Source organism: Phalacrocorax aristotelis, chromosome 1 (genome assembly GCF_949628215.1).
Source record: "Phalacrocorax aristotelis chromosome 1, bGulAri2.1, whole genome shotgun sequence".
NCBI classification, from domain to species: Eukaryota; Metazoa; Chordata; class Aves; order Suliformes; family Phalacrocoracidae; genus Phalacrocorax; species Phalacrocorax aristotelis.
The window spans coordinates 84,009,822-84,032,320 of record NC_134276.1 but is presented as its reverse complement, the minus strand read 5'-3'; the positions used below and the strand labels follow the sequence as shown (position 1 = coordinate 84,032,320).

The following is a 22,499-nucleotide window of genomic DNA, read 5'->3' as shown; positions in this document are numbered from 1 at the left end:
GACTTGAAGCTTCATGTGCTGGCTACAATGAACATGGCTGAAGCTCATTGTAAGGCAGTCTGATTTTACTCTCTTCTCAGAGTACTTCTGTGCCTGAATCTTGTGACTGTAGTAAGGTTTTAATTAGAGCAATTTTTCTGTGAACTCCTAATATGATTTAAAGTTGAAAAGTGCCTACCAGTATCTCAGTAAATGTTAGATATGAGTGGGATGTGGCTTTTCCCTTCCCTGGGGATTTTTGACATTTCATAAATGTCTTCTAAATTAGAATAAAAAAGAAAATGTAAAAAAGTCACAAATCTCAAATTCAATTTTTTTTAAAATCATGTCAGTTGAACCATTTCCATAATTTGCATTTTCGCATCAAACTTTTCAGATATTTTTAGATTGATTAACTTTTAATTTTCAAGTAACAAAACAGTTTCAAAAATAAAAAAAAATGTTTTTCAGAAATCGGACAGTGGTTGGAAGTCAACAGCAATGGTTTTGGAATTTTTTTCCAATAAATGAGGACATTATTCTAAAGTACCCTTTGCCTAGCTTCAACAAAGGGACTTTTTTTTTTTATAAAAAGCCATTCCTCAGAGAAAATGCCTGGCTCCATCTAAAATGTATATCACTGCTGGAGCACAGATCTAATACAATATATACTGAAAACATTATAGCTGAAAATTCATTTTTGTTCTCTCTTTAGGGTGATTTTAAGTTGTTGTTCCGAAGATCATCTCAAAACAGTATGAATTACAAAAAAATAAAAATCATATTAAGGACAATGGCTAGCGCTGGCAAGGATTTATTTTAAAAGACTGTTTCACAGATGGAAGACAGAGGAGCTGGGTAAGATGTTTTTGAACACTGCTGTGGTCAAGAGCTGCTATTGAGGCTATCTTTCCTTAACTCAGAGGGAAGTACATCTGGAGGAAGTCAGCCTAATCATGGAAATCGTGAATGAAACTGGCCAGATGAACTTGCCATGAAGTACAGTCCCCATATTCAGGCAATCCAATCTTTTAATTAGATATGCCTTTCAACTTGGGAAAAGCTTTTACTGAAACTTCATTAATGCAAGAAGCTAATCAACTCATAGCTGCACTCACTGAGAGAGTTTTACCTTTAAACAATTCACCATGAAATAATTTGCCAAGCTACAAGCCTTGCCTGGAAGTATGTGTGGTACACGCTTTTCTGACTTGTTGCAAAAAGTGTGTCCTCTTCCAATCAAGGTAGAAAAAGATAAGATGTCACCTCTATACGCAGTGGTGTGGTTGGCACACAGCACTTCTAGTCTGAGCAATTGAGTTTTTGTCCCCATTCTAACAGAGCACTGGAAAAATTATTAAAAAAGCATAAAATACTCATTTCTTATTTACCAAAAATACAATGTTACCCAATTAAAATCAGCGCTACAGCATTACTAAAGAATGACAAATGAACTACCTTCAGAGAGAATAATTAACCAATTAAGAGAATAATTACCTCTTATCCTTCCCACTCACTAGATGGAACAGACAGAGAAAACACGACATAGAAAAAGACTACATTGCTTCCTAGAGTAGTTTTTTAGCCATTTTGAGATACATAACAACAGGGTTATTTTTTGTTTCATACCCAGAGATAGATACATGTACAACCGAGTTGTTCTGTGCTGTTATCTTCGTGGCATAACCCTGTCAGCCTTGACCTTGTGGAGCCCTGGTAAGAAGTAACAGCAATGGTAAAAGCCTGAGCATCTGAGTGCTTTAATTCAAGTCATTCCCAGTGACAGGATTTTGTTTTCACCACGAGCAGATTCTGTTTCTGCTGGAAGGTTCAGGAGACAGCAAAATGCAGCCAACAAACTCATAAAATAGATCCTGTCAAACAATTATGGCTTCCTTGAAAAAGCAGGGGAATAGTTTGATTGTTTGAATAAGAAAAAGCAAAAGAACACACAGTCTAAGAGGTTTTGTTACAATCCTGACATCTGGGCTGCTTCACTTTCTTAACTTTTCATTTTTTCTTTGTCAGTTCCATGCAAATTTAAACTGCTTTTAAGTCAGTTTTTGATAAGCAGAGCACGCTCAAGCACAGAGTGATGCAGTGCAGGAAGGTGGTACTCTCACTGCTGTCTGTGACCATCTACATGGTTCCCCGGAAGATTAAGAGGTGCTTCTAAGTGGATCACACCCTATAAAGGGATGGGTATCAGTGTCTCCTGGCCTCATATAAATTTTTAAAGTAGCTCTGTTCATCATATTTTCGTGCAAACCTATCAATAAAGTGTTTTGATTGCCATTACACACACAAAGGAAAATGCCCTTCTGCAGAAAAGAGGTAAAAAATACAATCATTTATATCGATGAAATACTTCAATTTTTAGTTTCTCAGTAGACCATCTTTTAATAGAAAAATCTTCTCACTTATGTGACAGATATTGATATGTCCTCATTGTAATAGTGTGTCCTGGTTTCAGCTGGACAGAGAGTTTATTTTCTTCACAGTAGCTAGTATGGGGCTGTGTTTTGGATTTGTGCAGGAAACAGCATTGATAATGTGGGGATGTTTTAGTTGTTGCTAAGTAGTACCTACTCTAGTCAAGGACTTTTCTAGCTTCCCATGTGCTGGGTGCACAAGGAGCTGGGAGGGGACACAGCTGGGACAGCTGACCCCAACTGACCAAAGGGATGTTCCCTTTTGGTGTCACACTCAGCATACAAAGCTGGGGGAAGAAGAAGGAAGGGGGGGGACGTTTGGAGTAATGGCGTTTGTCTTCCCAAGTAACCATTACGTGTGATGGAGCCCTGCTTTTCTGGAGATGGCTGAGCACCTGCCTGCCCATGGGAAGCGGTGAATGAATTCCTTGGTTTGCTTTTCTTGCACACAAGGCTTTTGCTTTACTCAATAAACTGTCTTTATCTCAACCCATGAGTTTCCTCACTTTTACTCCTCTGATTCTCTCCCCCATCCCACTGTAGGAAGGTGAGTGAGCAGCTGTGTAGTGCTTGATTGCTGACTGGGGCTAAACTACAACATAGTGTCATTATTGATAATTTTTTTAGAACATAACTGTACTATCTTTTCTATGAAGACATGTACCGAGGAACGTTTGTTATGTGTTATCCCTTTTTTGTAACATATTTTCTGCTGCTATTGAGTCACTTAATTTTCCCTTCAGACATACTGGAAGTCCTGGCTGAATTCTCCAGACCCTTAATCTTTGGTAGAATAAGGAAAGACAGCGTGCTATGTCTACTTCACACAGGCAGGGAGGCCTAACACCACATGCGAGCTACTGAGGATCAAAGTTTTTTGCTCTTATGCTCCCTTCTCTTTGATGCAAGATATCTCAATTAACTCCAAGCTTCTAGGGAGAAGAAATAAGGAGGAAAAGAGACTACTTCATCAGGGTTTTTAACTTTACTATTAAGGATCTACTATTAAGAATAATGATGCATTCTAGAGTGTATGACTATAATTCCATGCCTTCAAATAAAAAAATATTGTTTTCTTGACATTGCCTAGTTTAGAAGTGTTTCATTTCCAAAGCTCATGTTACTACAGCGAAGAATAGTGGTGCTAAATACTGGCAAATTAAAGCCATAGTCATGTCATATTGCAGATATTATATATAAAAACAAGACACTGAGTTGTTTACTTCCTCCTCCTGCGGAAGCTTTTTGATGCATCCATGAAGAACAGTAAATTGCTTCTCCCTGTTTTCTTTGGGGGGAGAGGGGGAGGGGAGAGGGAGAGGAGAGGAAGCGGTTAATACATCTAAGCATCAATCTCAAAAAACATTTTTTTCTCCACAAAGAACATTTCCCAAAGGAAAATAGACTTGCCATTTAAGCAATAGAGTTCATATGGTTGCACTGTAACTCAAACACAGCTTTTGGGGAGTAAGATGTCAATGGCCCAGCTGCCCTAGCAGCCATCTGCAGTGTGCACTGATGTTGAGACTGGAACGTGGCAGCCTTAAGGTACACTGCAAATGAAAGTCTTTTTCCCAGACTCCAGGGGGTCCCATCAACATTATTTCAAATGAAATATTAACAGGGGTTATTCATAAGTAATACTCCTAGATGATCTAATAGAGTCAAGGCTTGCAATTATTTGAAATGAATGAGCCACAAGAGCCTATGTTGTTGCTTCAGAGTGGGTTTGCAGTGCTTATGTGTGTGAAAGAGTGGCACGGAGTGTTCCTCAGAGAGCCACTAAAAGCCGCCAGAAGGTCCTGGAGGGTGCGACAACAAAGCCAGAGAGCCCCAGTACCGTGCCAGGGTTATGAAACAACCAGCAGACTGGTGTGCACAATAACTTCAGCTCCTCTCTGATGCTTGAAATAGGCTCCGCCGAATGCCAGCCCTCCCTGCTGCATTATAAAACCTGCTGAGGAAGTGCCATGAGTACACAAACTACATCCCAGAGGTATTCAGACACATCTTATCGCATATTTTTAGCTGTCATGCATGGCAGCAACTACTGTTTTTGTAGTACAGTAAATAACACTGTCTTCACTACACAGAAAAGTAAACTTTAAAGTTTACATTAGCACAGTGGAAAAAGTGACTGATTTACTGAGGCTTTTGTTTTTTTACTTTCATAGAGTAGAATCTTCTGTAGACCAAATGTATCAGTCTTTATCCAGTATCCCATCAGTCAGCTTTGCAAGAATGAAAGGCAGCAAGAATTTCCCTAGAATTTGTACATAAACACTTTAAGACCCAAAGATTGACCAGGACACCTCATCTCTGCGGCCAAGCAAAATCAAACAATTTGGTAATTTCTAGCAACAAATTCAGGTGCTCTGTTTAACATCTGCATTCTTCCTCCTGCTTTTCTCACAAGAAATATGGATCCTGCTGGTTTTTGTCTTCTTACCTGTGTAGCAGACCCAAATATTTGGTTTTGCAGAACTGGAAGTGATTGTTGAATGGAAGAAAAATATTTCTTCCTATAATGGATGCACGATCACAGCATATATAACTGTGCCAAAGCGCATCCAACATAGCTTTAATTGAGATATTGAAGATACTGTACTGAAGTAATTGTTTCAATAAGTCACAGCAACCAGACACGTGCTCACTTACTCTTGACCCTCGTTTTATTTTGGAACTTTTTCTTTTTTTAAAAGAGCTTCAGTCTATGTGAGTCTCTTTGTTACATAGTGTAGGACAAATCTCTGTGTCCAAATTCAAATACTTTATGGAATATAACAATAGGTATTGAAAACACTGTCTGAATACAAGATTTAGTTGTATCTAGATTTTCCACACCTTAAAAAAAAAAAAAAGCTAAAGCAGGTTTCATGATACTCTTAATTTAGGTAAAAGAAGGAATATATGTTATATGTTAAAACTATAATGGGGAGGGAAAATAAAGTTATATAAGAACATTGGAAATGAACAAAACAAGTGACTGCTAAAGCATTTCTCTGTAGACACATGACTGAAGAGTAGATTCCTGTGGTTACCTGACAGCGCAGCCTGAATTCACAAGGGTTTAAAGAGCATGCCCACTTTTACTATGGTCAAGAAAACTGACAACCACTAGGATGTTTCTTTTTAAATCCACTTAATGCCCCTGAACAAATTTTTTTAAAGTGGAAATTTGTTTGCAGTTCCCCCATCAGAATCAATAAGTATGTGACATAGGGACAGCATATTAAATATCATGGTACTAGTTTAGGACCATCGGGTCTACAACAGGAATTTACAAACACCTAATAAAAATAGGGATGGTCTAATTAGTTAAGCAGCTTGTCAGGTGCTCAGAGACCCATTTAAGCCAAGTAAGTTCCAGTTAACATATCTCATGATCATTGAATTACTCCTGTATTTCCTCTTCAGATCCAGAGACTAGAGCAAAAGTAATTTGTCAGAAAATTGCCTCCCTTCCACGTCACTTCATTATTGCTTTTTTACCGTAGTGCTGCACCAAAATATATCACCTCTTTGTTTTGTTACATGAAAGCGTAAGATATCACCTTAGGTGCTTTACTTCCTATGAAAACAAACAAATACAGAATAATATAAGCTCTGAGAACAGCATCTATTCCTTTTTCTTTATTGCTATTTCTCCTCATTTCTTCCTTTTTAAAAAAATTTTATTATGGCATCATTTTAACCTTATTTCAAAATAAAAAACGTGCTGTATTCTTGAAGCTTCTTTCCTTGATAACTTTTGGCACTCAAAAAAGGAGAGGTTACTGTCTCAGACTGGTCTGCCAGAAGCCCAAAAATCTTGAAAACTCTCCAGATATGCTGGGGATAGTAGATGCCACATAAAAGCAGTCATTTACTGCCAAAGGGGATTGACTTCATTGACTTTGGTTTTGCAAGTCTCTGCACCTATTAGAATATAATGCTTTTATTGCATTTGGTAATGCATTTAGTGATCCAAAGCAAAATGAAGTGAATAGAGGGACTCCCAGACGTTTCAGTGAGCTTTGAATGAGACTTTTTTTCTGCACAGATTGCTCCCTGGGGAAGGAACATGTGTTCATTAAACACTGTGCATTAAAGTAACACAATATAAATGCTATGCAACTGTGTAAAATACAGTTGCTATCACTTACTTGACTTAAAGTATCCTCAAATGTTTTGCTTTATGGCATTAAAAGTAATTCATTTTCTTGGACTGCTGTTGTTAAGGTTCGGTTTATATAAGTGTTTTAAGAAGAAGGCAATCTGAAAAATACCCAATTACTAGCACAGTAGAGAACTCATTACTCTTTCAAATGCCTCTTTTGAAAATGCTTTAAAACTTTTGATTCTGTTGATTCAACAAAAGAGAAGGTATTTAAAAATAAACAGAATAGCAAGAGAATAGTAATTCAATTCTCTGAAGAAAAAACTATTTTCTAACACTTCTCAACAATTCTGCGTTATCATACCTTGACATCCCCTGTTTTACTCCCCCAGCTTATACACAGCTGGGACCATAAAATATGCAGAGCCATATTCTATGTCTCTGTGTCCCTTATGATGCCCAGACATTCCTTAGTCCATATTTTGATTAATATATACTTCCATTTTTGTGCCATGGGTCTGATACTTCCAGCAGGCTTTGGATCTAAGCATGTGCTGAGTATTGAGTATTGCACAGATGTACAGTAAGTTACATCAGATTCCTGATTTGTGTGCCGTAGAGTTTCTCTGCATAGATGAAGTCCAGCAAACTTGAGGCACAAGGGAGTTCACAGGCTCATGCACGGGACTCGCATAGAAAACTCAGGGTTTCCTGAGGGTTTCACTGAGGACGTGTGGTCACACAGATCACCCAGCTGGCAACCAGGATTTCTGCTCAGCTGGCCAATCTACAGAGCTACTGGTGTAGCTGGAAGCATAAACATTTATCTAGCCAAAGTTTCCAAGTGGAAAACAACAACACAACCAGAGGAATCTGGATATGGAGCATATGTGGCTAAGATTTATACACATGAACCTGTGGGAAGAGGAACAGATCATAGGAACCCTGCTATTTTGGTTCACCATTCCTGGCCATCTCAGCAATGGGTTAGCCGAACTAGAGGGAGGGTATGCAACCCCAACTTTCTGAACAAGTTCCTTACCACCCCCTGTCACAGCCAGTAAGGGTAACGCCGGTCACAGGACCCCTCACTAGTATTCTGTAACAAACCCAAAATAATTTCATCACTTTAAAAGAGGTTGACACCATGGTGAATATTTCTTTGCAGGTACTCCCTATACATAAAATCATTATTTCATGTCCATCCAGGAAGCAGGACGTGGTATTGCTCAGCTTATGCTAAAAGTGTAGAGGAAGAGAACCTTTCTGCTTTCTGAAACAGGCACTGCAGGCCTCCCTTCCTAGAACAGGTTTGTGGGGATGTAAACTCTCTCATGGTTTATTTTTACTTTTTGTAACAAAGAAATCAACTTTGTACAGGAATAAAGAAAGACATGCATATAGATTTCTCTATTACTGTGTTGCTGATTTTGGAATTCGACCCTATATTCTTACTCGGAATTTCAAAATACTATGAAGATAATTCCACAGAAATACTACAAAAATTGCCAGAGAAATATATTTATATTTCATTTGGAAGAGGCTTTCTAGATGGTTGTCTTATGTGCAGCAAACATGAGTCTCAGCTGGAATTAATTTAATTTCTTCCCTTCCCTTCCCTTCCCTTCCCTTCCCTTCCCTTCCCTTCCCTTCCCTTCCCTTCCCTTCCTTTCCCTTCCCTTCTTTGTTCAGCAGTCTCAATCTTATATTAAATTTTCAATAACTGAATGCCTAACGTCTATGTTGCTGTGATCTATCATTATGAAATCTGTGTATCAAAATGAATATGAGTTCTTAATATGGAAAAGAGAAGTTTTAAGCAAACAGAACCCTGTCATGTCATACCAGGGTTGAGAACAATATGTAAGTAGTTAATTCTAAACAGTACAACTTCCATCATCTAGATAGCAACTTGGAAACTGACAAAAAAGCCTAGCTAGGAATCTTCTCATCACAATTCTTCTTTGCCTTTTTTAGGTAAAGGAATTACTCCCTTTAAAGTTGGTGAGTTTTGAAGCTTTGTTGGTTTTTTGTGGTAAAGCACTACAAAAATAGAGAAAAATGTGAAGAAACTCTTGGTATGAGACAGCGGGTAAGTTAATGGTAAAGTTAAGTTGTATAAATGTGTGTTAATAAGAACAGGACACAGAGAAGGATGGGGGAAAAAATATAACTCTTATATTCAAATCTAGGCTGCTTTCACAAAGCAAAGTTGCACCTGTTTTTTCAGTACTCTTGCAAAAATAGCCCTCCTGTCATGTCTTATTCTGTTAGACATTCATGCTTGGAGCAATTTTTAAATGGATGTTTTATTGACAGCCTAACTTCCTGTGTCTTGGCAATATGTAGACAGGACTTAGAAAAACATTACTTTTTAAAAGCCATTTTGGGACTTCAGATTTAACACTGATTTGATTCAATTCTTTTCATGTTTTTATTTCTAAATGCATTTCAGCCAGACAGATTTTATTAAGAAATACAATTTTAGTGTTAAGTTATCAATGAGGCTTTAAAATAGCTAGGCACCTGCAACTGCAACAGCAAGAAAAGCTTGCTGCTTCTTTGTGTAAGGAGTCACATACCAGTGATATGAGACTTGCATGGCTATACACAGCTATCGAGCTACATGTGCACACAAAGCCTGTTTTGAAGTACTTTGGTTTGGGTTAGTCCCTTGTTTCTTCAGACACCTGATTCATCCGAGGTATGAGTCAGCTGGCAGGTATGCTAGCATTTACTTTAGAATCACATTTTTAAGTCAACTGGCACACATCCAAAAGCCCCCATGACTATTAACTCGCTTATATAGAGACCAAAGTGGTAAGTACCATTCAGCTGAATTACACAGTGGATTTGCAACAACCGGATGTAGCCTGACTAAAATCAGTGTGCTGGGCTCTCTGGTGAGGTACTTTTCTTTAGTGCCTATCTTCTGGCAAAAGAACACAGCAGAAAACACTAGGAGAGGATGGAGTACAGCCAGAGCATCACCGTTCTCTGACAGCTGCTGAGATAAATCTATTTAATCCTGAGGTTGGAGAAGAACCTCTCTGATAATCAAATAGCTACAGTCAACATATTCTGGATCTTCTCATTTCCCCCACTCAGCAGAAGGCCAGAAAATTATCCAGCAAATATTTTTCTACTCAAATGAGGCAGAATACAGGGAAAAAATATTTCAGCTGGATCAAAAGCATATGATGAAAAGTCTTTCTAAAATGTATGTGTTTGGGGCACCCCAAAGATGCAGAGCTTCTTGGCAGGTATGTTTGCCCAGTTGGAAATGTAGGTGGAAATGTCCATTACAGTGTTTGTACCACCTCTAATTCTCAAGCCAGTTAATTTGAAACAAACTTGGAATATATTAGCATGGAATCTTGTTGTACCATCTAGACAGTCTTTGGTGACTCCAAACTTGCTGTCTACAGAGCCTGTATGCTCCTTGCCAAGATTATCTCCTTGTTGACTTTCTTTTTAGAGTGTTCACTTAGTAATATTGACTGAATTGTCTGAACAAATGTTTAAGAAATTATCCCTTTGAAATTCTGAGTTAATATATGAAAGGCTTTCAGTTTGCATGGAAAATCATACATATCTCCAAGTGAACAAGTGAAGCTGAACCAACTGTTATAGTCACCAGATTTTTAAGTGATGCTTTCTCATTACCAACAGAAGTGTAACACAATCTGTGCAGTTTTTGACGTTGCCCTATATATACTCCACTTGAACAAATTACAGTATTTGGAATGAGACTAAATATGATACTGAGTATAAAGCAGAATAAAATACAACATGCTGTTTGGAATGGATCATGATCTGTACAAGCAGTCAAAATTCATGTTTTCATTGCTGCTAGAGCAGTTTTATGATCCCGGTCCCTGTGATGCAAGACTGCTGTAAAGAGGACTTTTCAAGGAGTATGTCTCATGACTCCTTAGACTATTGTAAACTGATCTACCTCTGAGCTCTCTTCCAGAAAATTGTACAAAGCCTGAGCATGCACATGAAATTCTGCTGGGAGTGCTATCAGCAGAAGCATTCAGGCTGTGCCCATGCTAAAAAGAGCTGTCAGCCTGACTAAACAAAGAATCCAGTCTGTAATCTGTAAACCCATCTACAGCATCTGGCCTGGATTAAACAGACCACAAAATTCGATTGAGAGGATATTTTTTTGCCTAGACAGGGTGAAGGCCTGCAGAAAACGTTTGTATGAGAACATGGACAAATTCTGCTGTGAAGCAAAGATATCAGCAATTCCTCACTGAAAAGATTCTCCAGAGAAACCTTCTAGGTGTATACGTATTTTATTTACACACACATATATATATTTATGCATATATATATCCATTGAACTAAGTGTCATATCTAGAAACATCGAGATATTTGAGACTCTGACAGTCCAGAAAAGATCAGACAGAGTTTATAAAGTCCCCAGTCAGACAGAATGTCCAATTTTCATGAAAGTGCTTTCAGAAAGCCAGTCAGGTACCTAAATACTTCAGAAAAATCTGGCTTCTAAATGCTGAAAACTAAGTGTCAAAACTGGCAAAAACTCAGTAAAAATCCATACTGCTGAACACTCCATCCATCCTACAAACCAGCAGAAACCTGCCTTAATCCAAATGCAAGGCTATTGCAACAGTTTAACACCACACCCCTACCACTTTCACCAGCATTCTTATCAGATGCATATTTACACAGAACTTTCAGAAACTTTAAAATTAGTACAAGTATTTCTTCTTCATAACAAATCAGTGGTACAAAATTATTTCCTTACTTTTGGGAGGGAAGCTCTTGATCCTGAACTTTGCGTGGTCATTGTCAAAACTGTAGTGATACCCAGTGCGACTCTAGCTGGAGCAGCATCCATGTTGATCCAGAAAGAAACCCAGGACAAAATGACAATCAGCAGGCTAGGAATGTACATCTGGATTAAATAGTATCCCATCTGACGCTCCAAATGAAACTTGACTTCAATGCATGTAAACTTTCCTAGAACACGAAATTACTTTCATAAATGCTTTTTGAACATTTTTATAGTGTTTTCTGAATATGTAAGATGGGTGGCCTGTTTCCTAACCTAACACTGTGAGCAGGTCCTGATACACAAATGCCAGTCAGTCATTTGTCGCACATTACCTTGGGAGGCGCATGGGACCCCTGAGTCATGTTAACTGGGAAAACAAATATTAGCACGCTTGTTTCACCTCTGAAAAATATAAAGTAACGTTTCTTTTCTCAAATTTTAATAAGATTTTACTTTAGTCAAATATAATGTTCAGTATTAAAAAGGGACAGTATTTTGTTCTTTTAATTATATGTTATTAAGCAAACATACTTAAACAGACAAATCTGTTTAGTCTTACAGTCCTATGGTAGATCACACCCCTTCTCATTCTGGTCATGTTATTTGCCTGCGTCTGTGGATTGTTTCTCACAGTAGAATCAACTCAAAGGCTACTTTGAATTTTGCCAGAAGTCTAACTGCAGGAAACCCACAATCATCTTTTGTGGGAGGTGAGTGATTCTTCAACCAACAAATAGCTGCTCCACAGGGGTAGAGGAGGACAGAAGTTTAGGATTGCCTGACAGGGGAGCTAGTTGGGCAGGTGGGGATGCAAAGTCCTGAGCTGCAACAGTTCATCAGCTACCCACCCAACCACTCTCTGTTGCTCTCCAAATTACTGTGTATCCTGACTGTGGTTTAGGCACTGGGAAGGCTCTCACTCCAGGCAGTATAAAAGTCCAAGTATAAAAATGTCTGTTCCTGAGATGTCATGGTAATGGTTTCAAAGGAGCCCTTTGGTCTTGGTTGGGCAAATGCACGAAGATGCTTCATCCTTTCAGGTGAAATTAGAATTTTTGCTCCTTTTTCTGATGGATGCATTTTTTTTAATGAGTCTAGAAAGCTGAATGGCAGGGTGTGAGAGTTCATGTAAAGGACAGAGCAGAGACTGTTTGGCAAAGAGAGGAGGGGATAAGAACTGAATAGTACCTTTTGGCAGGACAGAAGCTCATATATGAGTGGCCTGACCTGCTGAGTTGCCTGACCCGTGACCCTGAAGGCATACTCTGAGACATGGATAGCAACTGATCCTGACCAGTCTGCCTGTACAGAAGGGAACTCGAAAGGTGTGAGGTGGCCACGTGTGCCAGCAATGGCATTAGAGTAGCCCAATCTGTTGCATGCTCTCCTGCAGTGCCACCCGGACAGAGTGCCTTGCAGTGTGCGTAGGAGGAGAAGTCAGAATAATACAGCTTTTATCCACATCTGAATTTCACAGCAAACCTGAAGGAGCATGCTACAGAGAAGACAGCAATGTGGTGCCTGTAGGCAAAGTTTTCTTTTCCTTGAACACTGCTTTTCAGTTCCCCTGGCTAGGCCACACACTTTTAACTTTTGGTAATTAGATGTTTATTTTTTTTTAACTACATGTAATGGGAGCTACTAATTTGCATTTTTATCCTTTATGGGGGGTCTTTGTAGGTATACAAGGAAACTATTACTTATGCTCTCCCCCCTCTCTTACTTTCAGTGTTTGATCCTGCAAAAATGGGTAATCTGACAGTAATTAGAAAAGCAGATGAACTCACTTATTCAGAGTTTGAGTTAAGTGCTGGGAAATGGCTAAACTTTGTATCAGCCAAATTACAAATGGGTAAGCTCTGTCCATTGGAATTTCCTCTCGGTTATTCCCTTCAAGTGTGAGAAAAGATGAGAAGCCCCAGCAGTCCCCCCTCCCATGGGTCTTGGACCGTGGAATCACAAAGTTTTCCTTCCTTGGCACTTTGGACCCCAAAATGAGAAGTTGTATTTGCACAACTTAAAAACCATCATTTTCTTCTCATAGGCAATGAACGTGACATTTTTGGCAGAGGCAGAACCTCTCATGCTATGTTATTTCACAGAATGATACATCCAGATTGGCTTTTAGGCTGAAATGATGAAAAAGCTATTTTAGATGAGAGGTATTATATCTAATTCCAGCATGCACCCAGCAAACCATTTTCTAAATGTTGTCCCTATTAAATAAACTCCAAGCAGCTAAATGCAAATTTTGACAGAGTTCTCTCTGCTCTGTGAAGCCAAAGAGAGAAAACACAGCATTTGAAATGTCAAAATAGCAAATATAGGAAAAAGATTACAGTATTAAGCAAACATTTAATTTCCCAACATTTCATGTCTGTACACTATTCAGATCAGCAATGAAAGCATTGTTTTTTCAAATACTACATTTCATAAATTAGACCACACATAAAAGCTGGTGAAAATTTGATCTTTTTCCTCACTGGCACTTTGATGTGCTGGAGAAATGAATGGGGTTCAGGAAAACCAGTACTTTGAAAGTGCTGAGTCAATATTTAAGAAAAGATTCAGTTTGTTAAAAAAGTTTCATTTTAAGGAAATAAAAACAACTAGATTTTTCATTCAGTTTTTTAAGATGTTAAATTCCTTAGTGATTTTTAAGGTTATTAGAATATCTTTATCAGAATATCTTTGATGAAATTAACAGAAATTTGGAAAGAAAATCTTTCAAACAAAAATAAAATGGGAAAATGTCATTTTCTCACATTTAAAAATGTGTGGCTGAATCAAATTCTAATTTCAATTATTTTTTCATTTTACCCATCTTTTCCTTTACAAATTGGCAATAGTTACCATTAGAGCAATCAATAGAAAAAATAGAATAATGCTCACCAGTGTTGTAATGTTTTGTGCAATAACCAAGTTCTTTATCTTCTTTCAGAATAAACTGTGGCAGGGTTAAACCCTCTGCAACTTGCACAGGTCCATCACTTAGCCACTCAAATATCAGATCATTCATAGTGTAGCCAACTACAATAAAGAAATCAGAGTTCGTTAGATGGTAACTGACTAGAAAACAACAAATCAAATACTATTATGTCTGAGAAGCATGTCTTTTATGGCAATACATGTTACCTCAGTTATATTTTTAGACTGATTAACAACAGCACTATTGCTGCTAGTTACCAGTTACTCTTACTGCACTATTACTGTACTAAGAGCAACAAGTAACACCCTTATGTTCTGAAATACTGCCCTGGTTTGCCACTGAAAAATAATTTTGCTGGCCCATCAAAGATACTGTTTACAACTGAAATGACATTTCTCTGTGCTTATGTGTCATTCTGCATTTTGCTTTATTTTCATCATTCTTTGATGATGTAATTGGTGGGCACCAAGAAAACACGGATTTCTAGACTGCAGAATGCTAGGCCCTTACCAAAAATAAAACTGCAGCTTTTGTAAACCTGTCAACCTACCACTAAGAGGTGCAGAGGGGAAAGAGAGCCTTCAGTTCACTGAAGTCTCTTTTTGACTGCAATGGCTACATATTTCTGGGCAAATTAAACAAGCTGTGTGCTGACAGCTACGTGGTACAGATGAGTGTGTGGCAGTACCTAAGTACATGCCTTGGCTGTAATCAGCTTACTAGCATAAGCATACCTACAGGACCTCTGCTTCATCAGGTATGTTGCTTCTATTTTTCAAAAGACCATAGCATGTCTTGATCAGACATTGCTAATCCCTGTCTGTGTAGTAATTGCTCTTACTTTCCTGAGATTTAATTTCTCCTGCACGGCATCACTGTGGCTATCCCTGGAAGTGATGCAGCCCTGATGGGTGAGGTGATGTGCCCTAAGAGGGGAAAAGGGAAGGGAGCAGGAACAGCACAGAGACAGGGGACCCTCATGGTACGGTGCTGGACAGTTAAAGCACTGTTCCTCTGTGATTTTCCCTTACAAAATAGGAATATTGAGTCTCATCACACAAATACAATAATGTAGACACTATCTAACCACCAAATGTTACGGTAAAATCTTGTTCTTCACTAGATAAAGCAATTGGACACTCACAGCTCTCTAGCTGCATTGTACATGTCTGTACATCCATAGGAAAATTCTTCAAGTCCATGGGACAGGATAAGGTTAAGGTAAGCCTAAAATTGGAGGGGAAAAAAAAAAAAGAAGCTATTGTTAGAAATCTACAGGTTTTATCCAAAGACCCATATTTAGAGTTTAAAGGATCAAGACCAAATATTAGCACCTCAGAGGCTGGACTCACTCTTCTCTGAGCTTTTAAGGACATGAGAGCTGTGAAGACAGAGAGAGTAAGCAAACCAGGCATTCGCTGGCTGCGTTGGGTGAGCAGAACAGGAAAAGAGAAGACAACATTAAGATAGCAAGAAATGCTCTCCACTAATGTACCAGTGAATGTTTTATGTATAATACTGAACCCAAATAATGCAAAAGCTGAAATGACTGATCATGGGACACATTTTTAATCTTTGTTTTGGAAAAGCAAAGGAACAAACAAGAAACTCGGGGTTTTTTTCAACAGAGAGTGCTTTTGCTGCATATGAAGCCCATTTCCAGCCCTTCATTATTACTGCTTAGCCATTAAAAGAAAAAAAAAAACATACAGTAAAAGCTAGAATCACATAGCATTAAAAGATAAAGAGTGCAGACGGAAGAAAGTAAGACTAAAGGAACATTATCATACAAACTAAATTTCTCTTTTAATTTTTAAGTTGTTATTGTCCCAGATAAAACATAATTTTGCTTGGAAGGAAATATCCTTAATGTTTCTTTCTTTCTTGTATTTTTTTAGTTCAGTTTACTTTTTCACATTTGATTGAAATCTGTTTCAAGACTTCTCCTTTGCTTTATTTCTTTTCTTGTTTGTGTGGGGAGAAGAAACCATTCTAATAAACCAAGATGCTGGAATTCCATAATTACAAACAACTGATTGCTTTGAAAAACAGAAGAATTGTTAAGCTTTTGGGTTAACCCATATGAAAAGAGTACATTTTTATTACAGATTACCTTCATCACAAAAACCACTTTGACACAAAGAAAGCAAATAAACAAAAACCTCTGCGACCATTTACCATCAAGGACGAGAACTAGAATGACTGATCTGAAGGTACACTGAAACATTAACACAGTGCAATGAGAATAACTTTTTAATTATGCCAGGGAAACCATGGGCCAACAGCTAACCTTGAAAGTATGTTGTTCCACAGACAATTGCAATCTGTATGGAGAAATACTTCACTAAGCTCTGTCTCCTATAGTAATTTTATGCTTCTGACTACATGCAGCTGATTCAAGCTCTTTCAGTCTGTTTCTTCATCATGTGAATTTTTTGGAATGGCCTGACTGGGTCTTCTAGTCTTATTGTCCTGACACCAAGTCCCTATGACAAGATGATGATATTTAGGTAATTGAGATCACAATGGTCTCAGCCTGATCAAAAATCCCATTCAACATCTCTGCTTTTGCCTATTTGTCGGCTACCTAGAGAAAGTCACATTATTTTCCTCTTGACACGGTCTTCAGTGTACAAGACAATAATATCGCAAAATTAGAGATTATTTGTCTGTGGGAGTGAAGAGCACTGAGATGAAGAAAAGCCCCCAGTAGTCCTCTCAACACTGCCATAGTAAATAAACTCCCATTTAACCTTTGGGAGCAAATAGCATAAGCATTAAAAAAAAAATCAGTCATCTAGATAAAAAAGTATATTTAGTAGACATATAAATGTCATTGAAAATCTGCCCTTTACTAATTTAAATATTTTAAGTACCCTGCAAATGTTAACTAGCCTCATTTTTACTAGCTAATTTCCTGGATTAAAGATTTAGCAATTTAAATAGCTCATCGCCAGTATTAACAAAAGGCTGCTTCTGCCTTTTTTAATGAAATGTTGATATATCAAACTCTCTTCATTTCAGTCATCTTCTGAATATGGCCTAGATGTTTTAAGTTCATTTCAAACATGTCTTTACACAAATGCAGCCTTTCTAAATACGTCATTTGTATTCAGTGAAGTAGGCATGGCCTACCCCACCCCTTAGATTTTCTGCTGACTATGCTTCCTTCCCCCTTCATCCTTTTCTACTCCTCAAAACCCTCAAAAAATCTGAGGGTTTGACTACTTACATGGGCAGGGGGGTGTCTTTTTTATTAGTCTAATATCAAACTTATGAGAACGCAAATACATCCAGTTGAAGCTTTCAGGTGTGCCAGGGATAAACTGATCTATCACCACTGATGTTAGGTAGAAATATTTTTTTTTTTTTTCTGGAGGTGAGCTGAGAAAATGGTCATTATGTTGGTTCACACAAAGGTTGACATCTCTTCTTTCTCTTCCTAACCAATGGTGTCTTGCATGACAACTGAATTTTTCTCTGCTTATCCTGAAAAATGGAAAATAATTTCTACATGCCCTTATAACTTTACCTTTACTACCTCATCTCAGCAGAGTAGCCATTCATAGTTAACATCTTTGTCTCCATAATCACTTTTGCTAGGGGTAATGCAAGTGTTGAACCCAAAGCTTATTGCCTGGTATCGCCCACAGCTCCATTGATTTTCAACAAGATTACTACACGCTAAATGTTCAGCTGCTGGAGTCTGAAATAGCTCTGGTGAAGTCCATGGTGGTGGGTTGATTTATAGCAGTTGTCTCTTTTTCAGTAAAGGTATGATCCCGCAAGTGTTTCCAAACCCAGGTGCCATGTCAGTACTTATATATTTACATTAATAAGAAAACAGGATCAGAAATTGAAAGTGTTAGGCAGATACAGCTACCCACATTGCCTATAATAACAGTGTCATTGGCAGAAAATGTTTCAGGAAAGTGGATGTCTCACACTTGGCAAATTCAATAAGAGCCCCTGGAGATTTGGTGCAAAGTACAAGTTTCACTGGCAATTACATTGATGAATAATTTAATCGTTAATAAAACAGAATAAACTGCTATAGAACAATTATTTTAATTTTCAGGCACCCCGCCAGCAAGGCATTTGAGATGCATAAACAACAGATTTGGTGACGTAGCACCATAAAACACTGATGGGAAGAGTCTTATGACAATCTGTGTAAAGCTGAAAGGAGAAGCAGCTGACCAAGTACTCGAATTTGTCTTCAGTTACCTGAGCACCCTTTAGCTCCTGTTAACCAGGCTGAGGTTGCACAGCTCGCTCAGTGAGAGCTCTGGGGTTGGACACGTTATATTTTAGGCTACATTATAGGAGAGAGTCACATCTCCAGCATGCCAGCACTTCAGGTACATCAGGGCCAGCAAGCCACCCTGGAGGAGGGAGGAAAGTTGCTCTCTTGGCTCCCTCCCCACTCCCTCACCCATCCCACAGTCAAGGAAAAATTGAGCCCTGGAATAGTAAGAACAAAACAAAATGCAGACTCAGAGCCAGAAAACAAAGAATGAGCAATTAGGTGGCAATGTGACAAAAATAATAAAAAAAAAAATCAATAATATTACTGAGAAACACTGTGGCAGAGGCAGGGCTGTAACCCAAGTACTCCAGGGCAACACGGCCAGTCAAACTTTGGACCCTCTTCCCTCATACACTAGGTAAGTCCTTTTGAGCAGCATCTGCTGATACTTTAAATGCTTTCAAAGTACAGTGGGCACTGCTGTGATTGCTTCACTCAACATTTCATTCAACCTCTCCTCTTTCATCCCCAGGTTTCACCAGAATATCTTGAGAAATCGTTTAGACTTGGACTGTGGGTCTGTCTCTCTTCCCACCCCAGCTCAACATCTTCCATTTCTGGTCACCCCAGAAATCCCTTTACAGCATCGTTCAGAAGTCCATGTTTCGCACTTCTGCAGGCAGGGAGGCCTCCTTTGTTACAGAAGCCAGAATAAGTCATCTCATGGTTAAAAAAAACAACCACCTGGCAACATGATATTAATCAGAAACGCTCATGCTGGTGGTCTTTAACACCTGAACACATTGTTTTGCAATGTTTGTGTTTTCTCCAGATGGAAGCAGACATGACCTCAGGTGGGCCAGCAGCAGAGCCCAGCACAGGCACTACTGCTGCCCTAACTGTAGCAGCTATAGCCAGCCATCGTCCTCCAAGGAAAAGCCAGTGGAGGGGGTGACTGGTGACACATGTGCAGCTGAGGGAGCTCAGAGGTATTTACATGCAGTGCAATCAAGTCCTGAACGCAGCAATGGGGCTGACACACTGTGCTTCCTAGTCAATCCATCACACATTCCTGCCTTTGTCCTGTCCTTTCTGTGGCCCTGAACATACTTTCCCCATCTCCTCCTATGTTTGCCCATCTACACGACATCTCTTCCAGAGACACCTACATGACCCAGAGCCCAGACTCTCTCTTCTGCATCCTAGTCTGTCCTCCTACACTTTTCCCCTCCTTTTCCTGTTGCACTCTCTTTTACCCTGGTTCCTGCCAAATCCCACCCCCACCTTTCTTCAGGGTATTAAGCCTTGAGGCCAGCCCACTCATTGACGCCTAATCCCTAAAGCAGCCACCATCAGTGAAGGGTAAGGTCCTTTAACATAAAAAAATTCAATAGGAATAAAATGTTCATAAACAGATTGTTCTCAAGATAATCTCCAATCTCTTTCCTTCTCTTAGAGGTTTTGAATGCTGATACTTATCACCATCATGCCACTTCTCTGATAATCTCACCCTACAAAAACCTCTCAGCATACTACATGTACAGATTGCTTGTGAATGGTCTGCAGCACAAAACTGAAGAACTTCTAGTATTAAACCTTTACAGAACTGGGTTTACACATTACATAATCCAAGAATCCTTTTTGATAAATTTAAGAGTATACCTAATTTTAACTGGGATTTGACATATTGCCTAATCTGCAGCAAACATTAAACTGTATTCTAACCCACTTCCTTATAAGCAGCTACCATGCCTTAGCCACTCACCCAAAACGTCCCTTGATGTGAGTGATAACTCTCACCCCGGAGAAGGACACTGATCCCACAAGAGAAAGGCCCTGTGGATCACAATAAGAGGTGTCTGATGACAAGGGGAATATAATTTACATTAATTATCCTTGCAGGTGAGGTGGTTTGTGAGTGGGCTACAGAATAACAGCCTCCTCCTGTTAAGTATAGAAGTATTGTTGGAAATTTAAAATTTAAAAGGGTACACGTCTCTTCTACCTCCAAAAAAAAAAGCATGATTGTCTCCTCATAAGCATGAATAGCAACAAATTCCTCACCATGAGCGGGCATGGTATCAAAAATAACATTTTGTTTCTATTCTTATCCCTTCTTTCTTTCAAGCTACACCCATCTGCAGCTCAGCTGTTGGGACAGGAGACTTCACAACCTAGGATTTTATGGTGCAAATACGAGAATACAAGTAGTAGATCCATGGTCACTCCTAACACTGGCCATGTGCCATTTTTATTAAAAGTCTTAGACCTGGCAAAGCCTGCAGTGTTGGGTTTGGTGAGACAAGTGGGAGTTGGTTTTTTTTTTAAGTATTGCTAATTCTAAAGATGCTATCATAAATAGCAACATAGCTGGTATTTTTCTTAAAGGTCCAAGCTGACAATAAAGGTAAAAATATTCTTAGCAATATATTTTTCTTCGGAAGATTAAATTCCTGATCCTTATAGCTGCTGAAATAACATTAAAATATTATCTAAGCACAAGCAGACAAAGTTCCCCATTAAACTGGCAGGGGAGATGGAGTTGCACAGCAACCATGACAGCATTGCGTGAGACAGGAGCAAATGCCATTCAGACTAGTGGCACTGAAACAGGGAGGAGAATCTAAAATCTCCTTATATTCCTCCCAGCCCCCTCTCTTGGGTGATTTGTGCCTGAAAGGACACACACACACTGTTCATGTATCAGAAGGCCAAAAAAAAAAAAATTTCCCTGTGATACTCTTTTTTTAAAGGGCTTTTCATTCTGTAGTCCACCTCATTATTTTTTCAGGGACCTGACTCATCATTTCGAATGTCAATTCTGATAATTTTCACAGTCTCCAGGCTTTGTCCTGTTAAATGGAACAGTCAAACTGTCTGCTTTTTCCCTTATTTTTGAGGAGTCCTGGAATTCCTCTCTAATATTTGTCATGTTCTGCAGCTTCATTTCTGTCAGATGGGAACAGGCCAAAGTCAAGCTTAGAGGAGATGTGGAGCCTCCTCTGCTACGGCAAAATGCGAGGTGTAGGTTGGAGTTTCACGTACTGCTGTTTATAAGCGTGTTCTCGCTCCCTCCAGTGCTTTGCTTTGCTTCATGTGCAGCTTAACGACACAGCAGCTGGCACAGAGCGGGTGGTGGATTTCTCATTACAGGCATCCCACTTCTCATTGTAATGCAATCATTGTCTATAGATACACAATGCCAGCACATGAACTGCCAGCAAATTATTTTCCAATTATTGCTCAAGCAAATTTATGAAATTAAATTCAAGTATGATTCCATGTAACAGTTACATTCGGTAACCACCTGTTTCCTTTCCATGAAGAACATTATTTCATCTGTGCTTTCTCCTCTGTCGTTTTCTATCTTAATTTTCCTGCAGTGTGTGTTTAGTATTATGTTTCTTTACTCCTGGCATACTGACATTGCTGTTCTAAGCCATGTATTGCAATGCAATTGGCAAAAGACCTTCGTCCCTGGAAGCATGTTCCAGCAAAGCATGGGGGTTTGTACTTTGTACCATTTAGAAAGGGCTCCCACACCTACATCATTTTACACCTAACCTTTAACTGCTCCAGTGCAAGTCCAATGGGTAAATGGAGCCACTAACAATCAAGGACAGGCATTGCCATTACCCCTAAGGAGAGCAGGTACGCAGGCATGTGTCTCAGCTATGCAACTATCCCACTGGCTTGGACATCCAGAAGTAACCACCCACCAATATCTTTTGAACCTGTCAGCCAAGAACAACTTTATGCTTACAAATTGGTCTCCAACAGCATTTCCCACTTTTTTACTTACAACAAAGCCTTCCTTTTTATTTGAGACACAGGAATATAGGGCTGTAAAAAAGAAATCCTGGGCCATCAGATCTTGTCATCTGCTGTCACACACAGTCACATCATCTAATCCTTTTCAAAAATGATCAAGGTTCATTTAGTGATACCTAGTTCCAACACACACCCCACCATTTCTGCTGGAATATTGTTCTAGGATTTCAAGG

The 22,499-nt window shown here is 39.0% G+C and overlaps 1 protein-coding gene across 1 annotated transcript in view; it reads right to left on the bottom strand.

Annotated features, from left to right (window-relative positions):
* Positions 1 to 22,499, bottom strand: part of GLRA2 (glycine receptor alpha 2) — a 128,525-nt gene that overhangs the window by 70,330 nt on the left and 35,696 nt on the right. The window contains exons 5-7 of the mRNA XM_075095888.1: positions 15,391 to 15,473; positions 14,210 to 14,347; positions 11,288 to 11,502 (exon numbers count right to left, since the gene is read on the bottom strand). Coding sequence (XP_074951989.1) covers positions 11,288 to 11,502; positions 14,210 to 14,347; positions 15,391 to 15,473 — 436 coding nt within the window. The remainder of the gene's footprint in view (positions 1 to 11,287; positions 11,503 to 14,209; positions 14,348 to 15,390; positions 15,474 to 22,499) is intronic.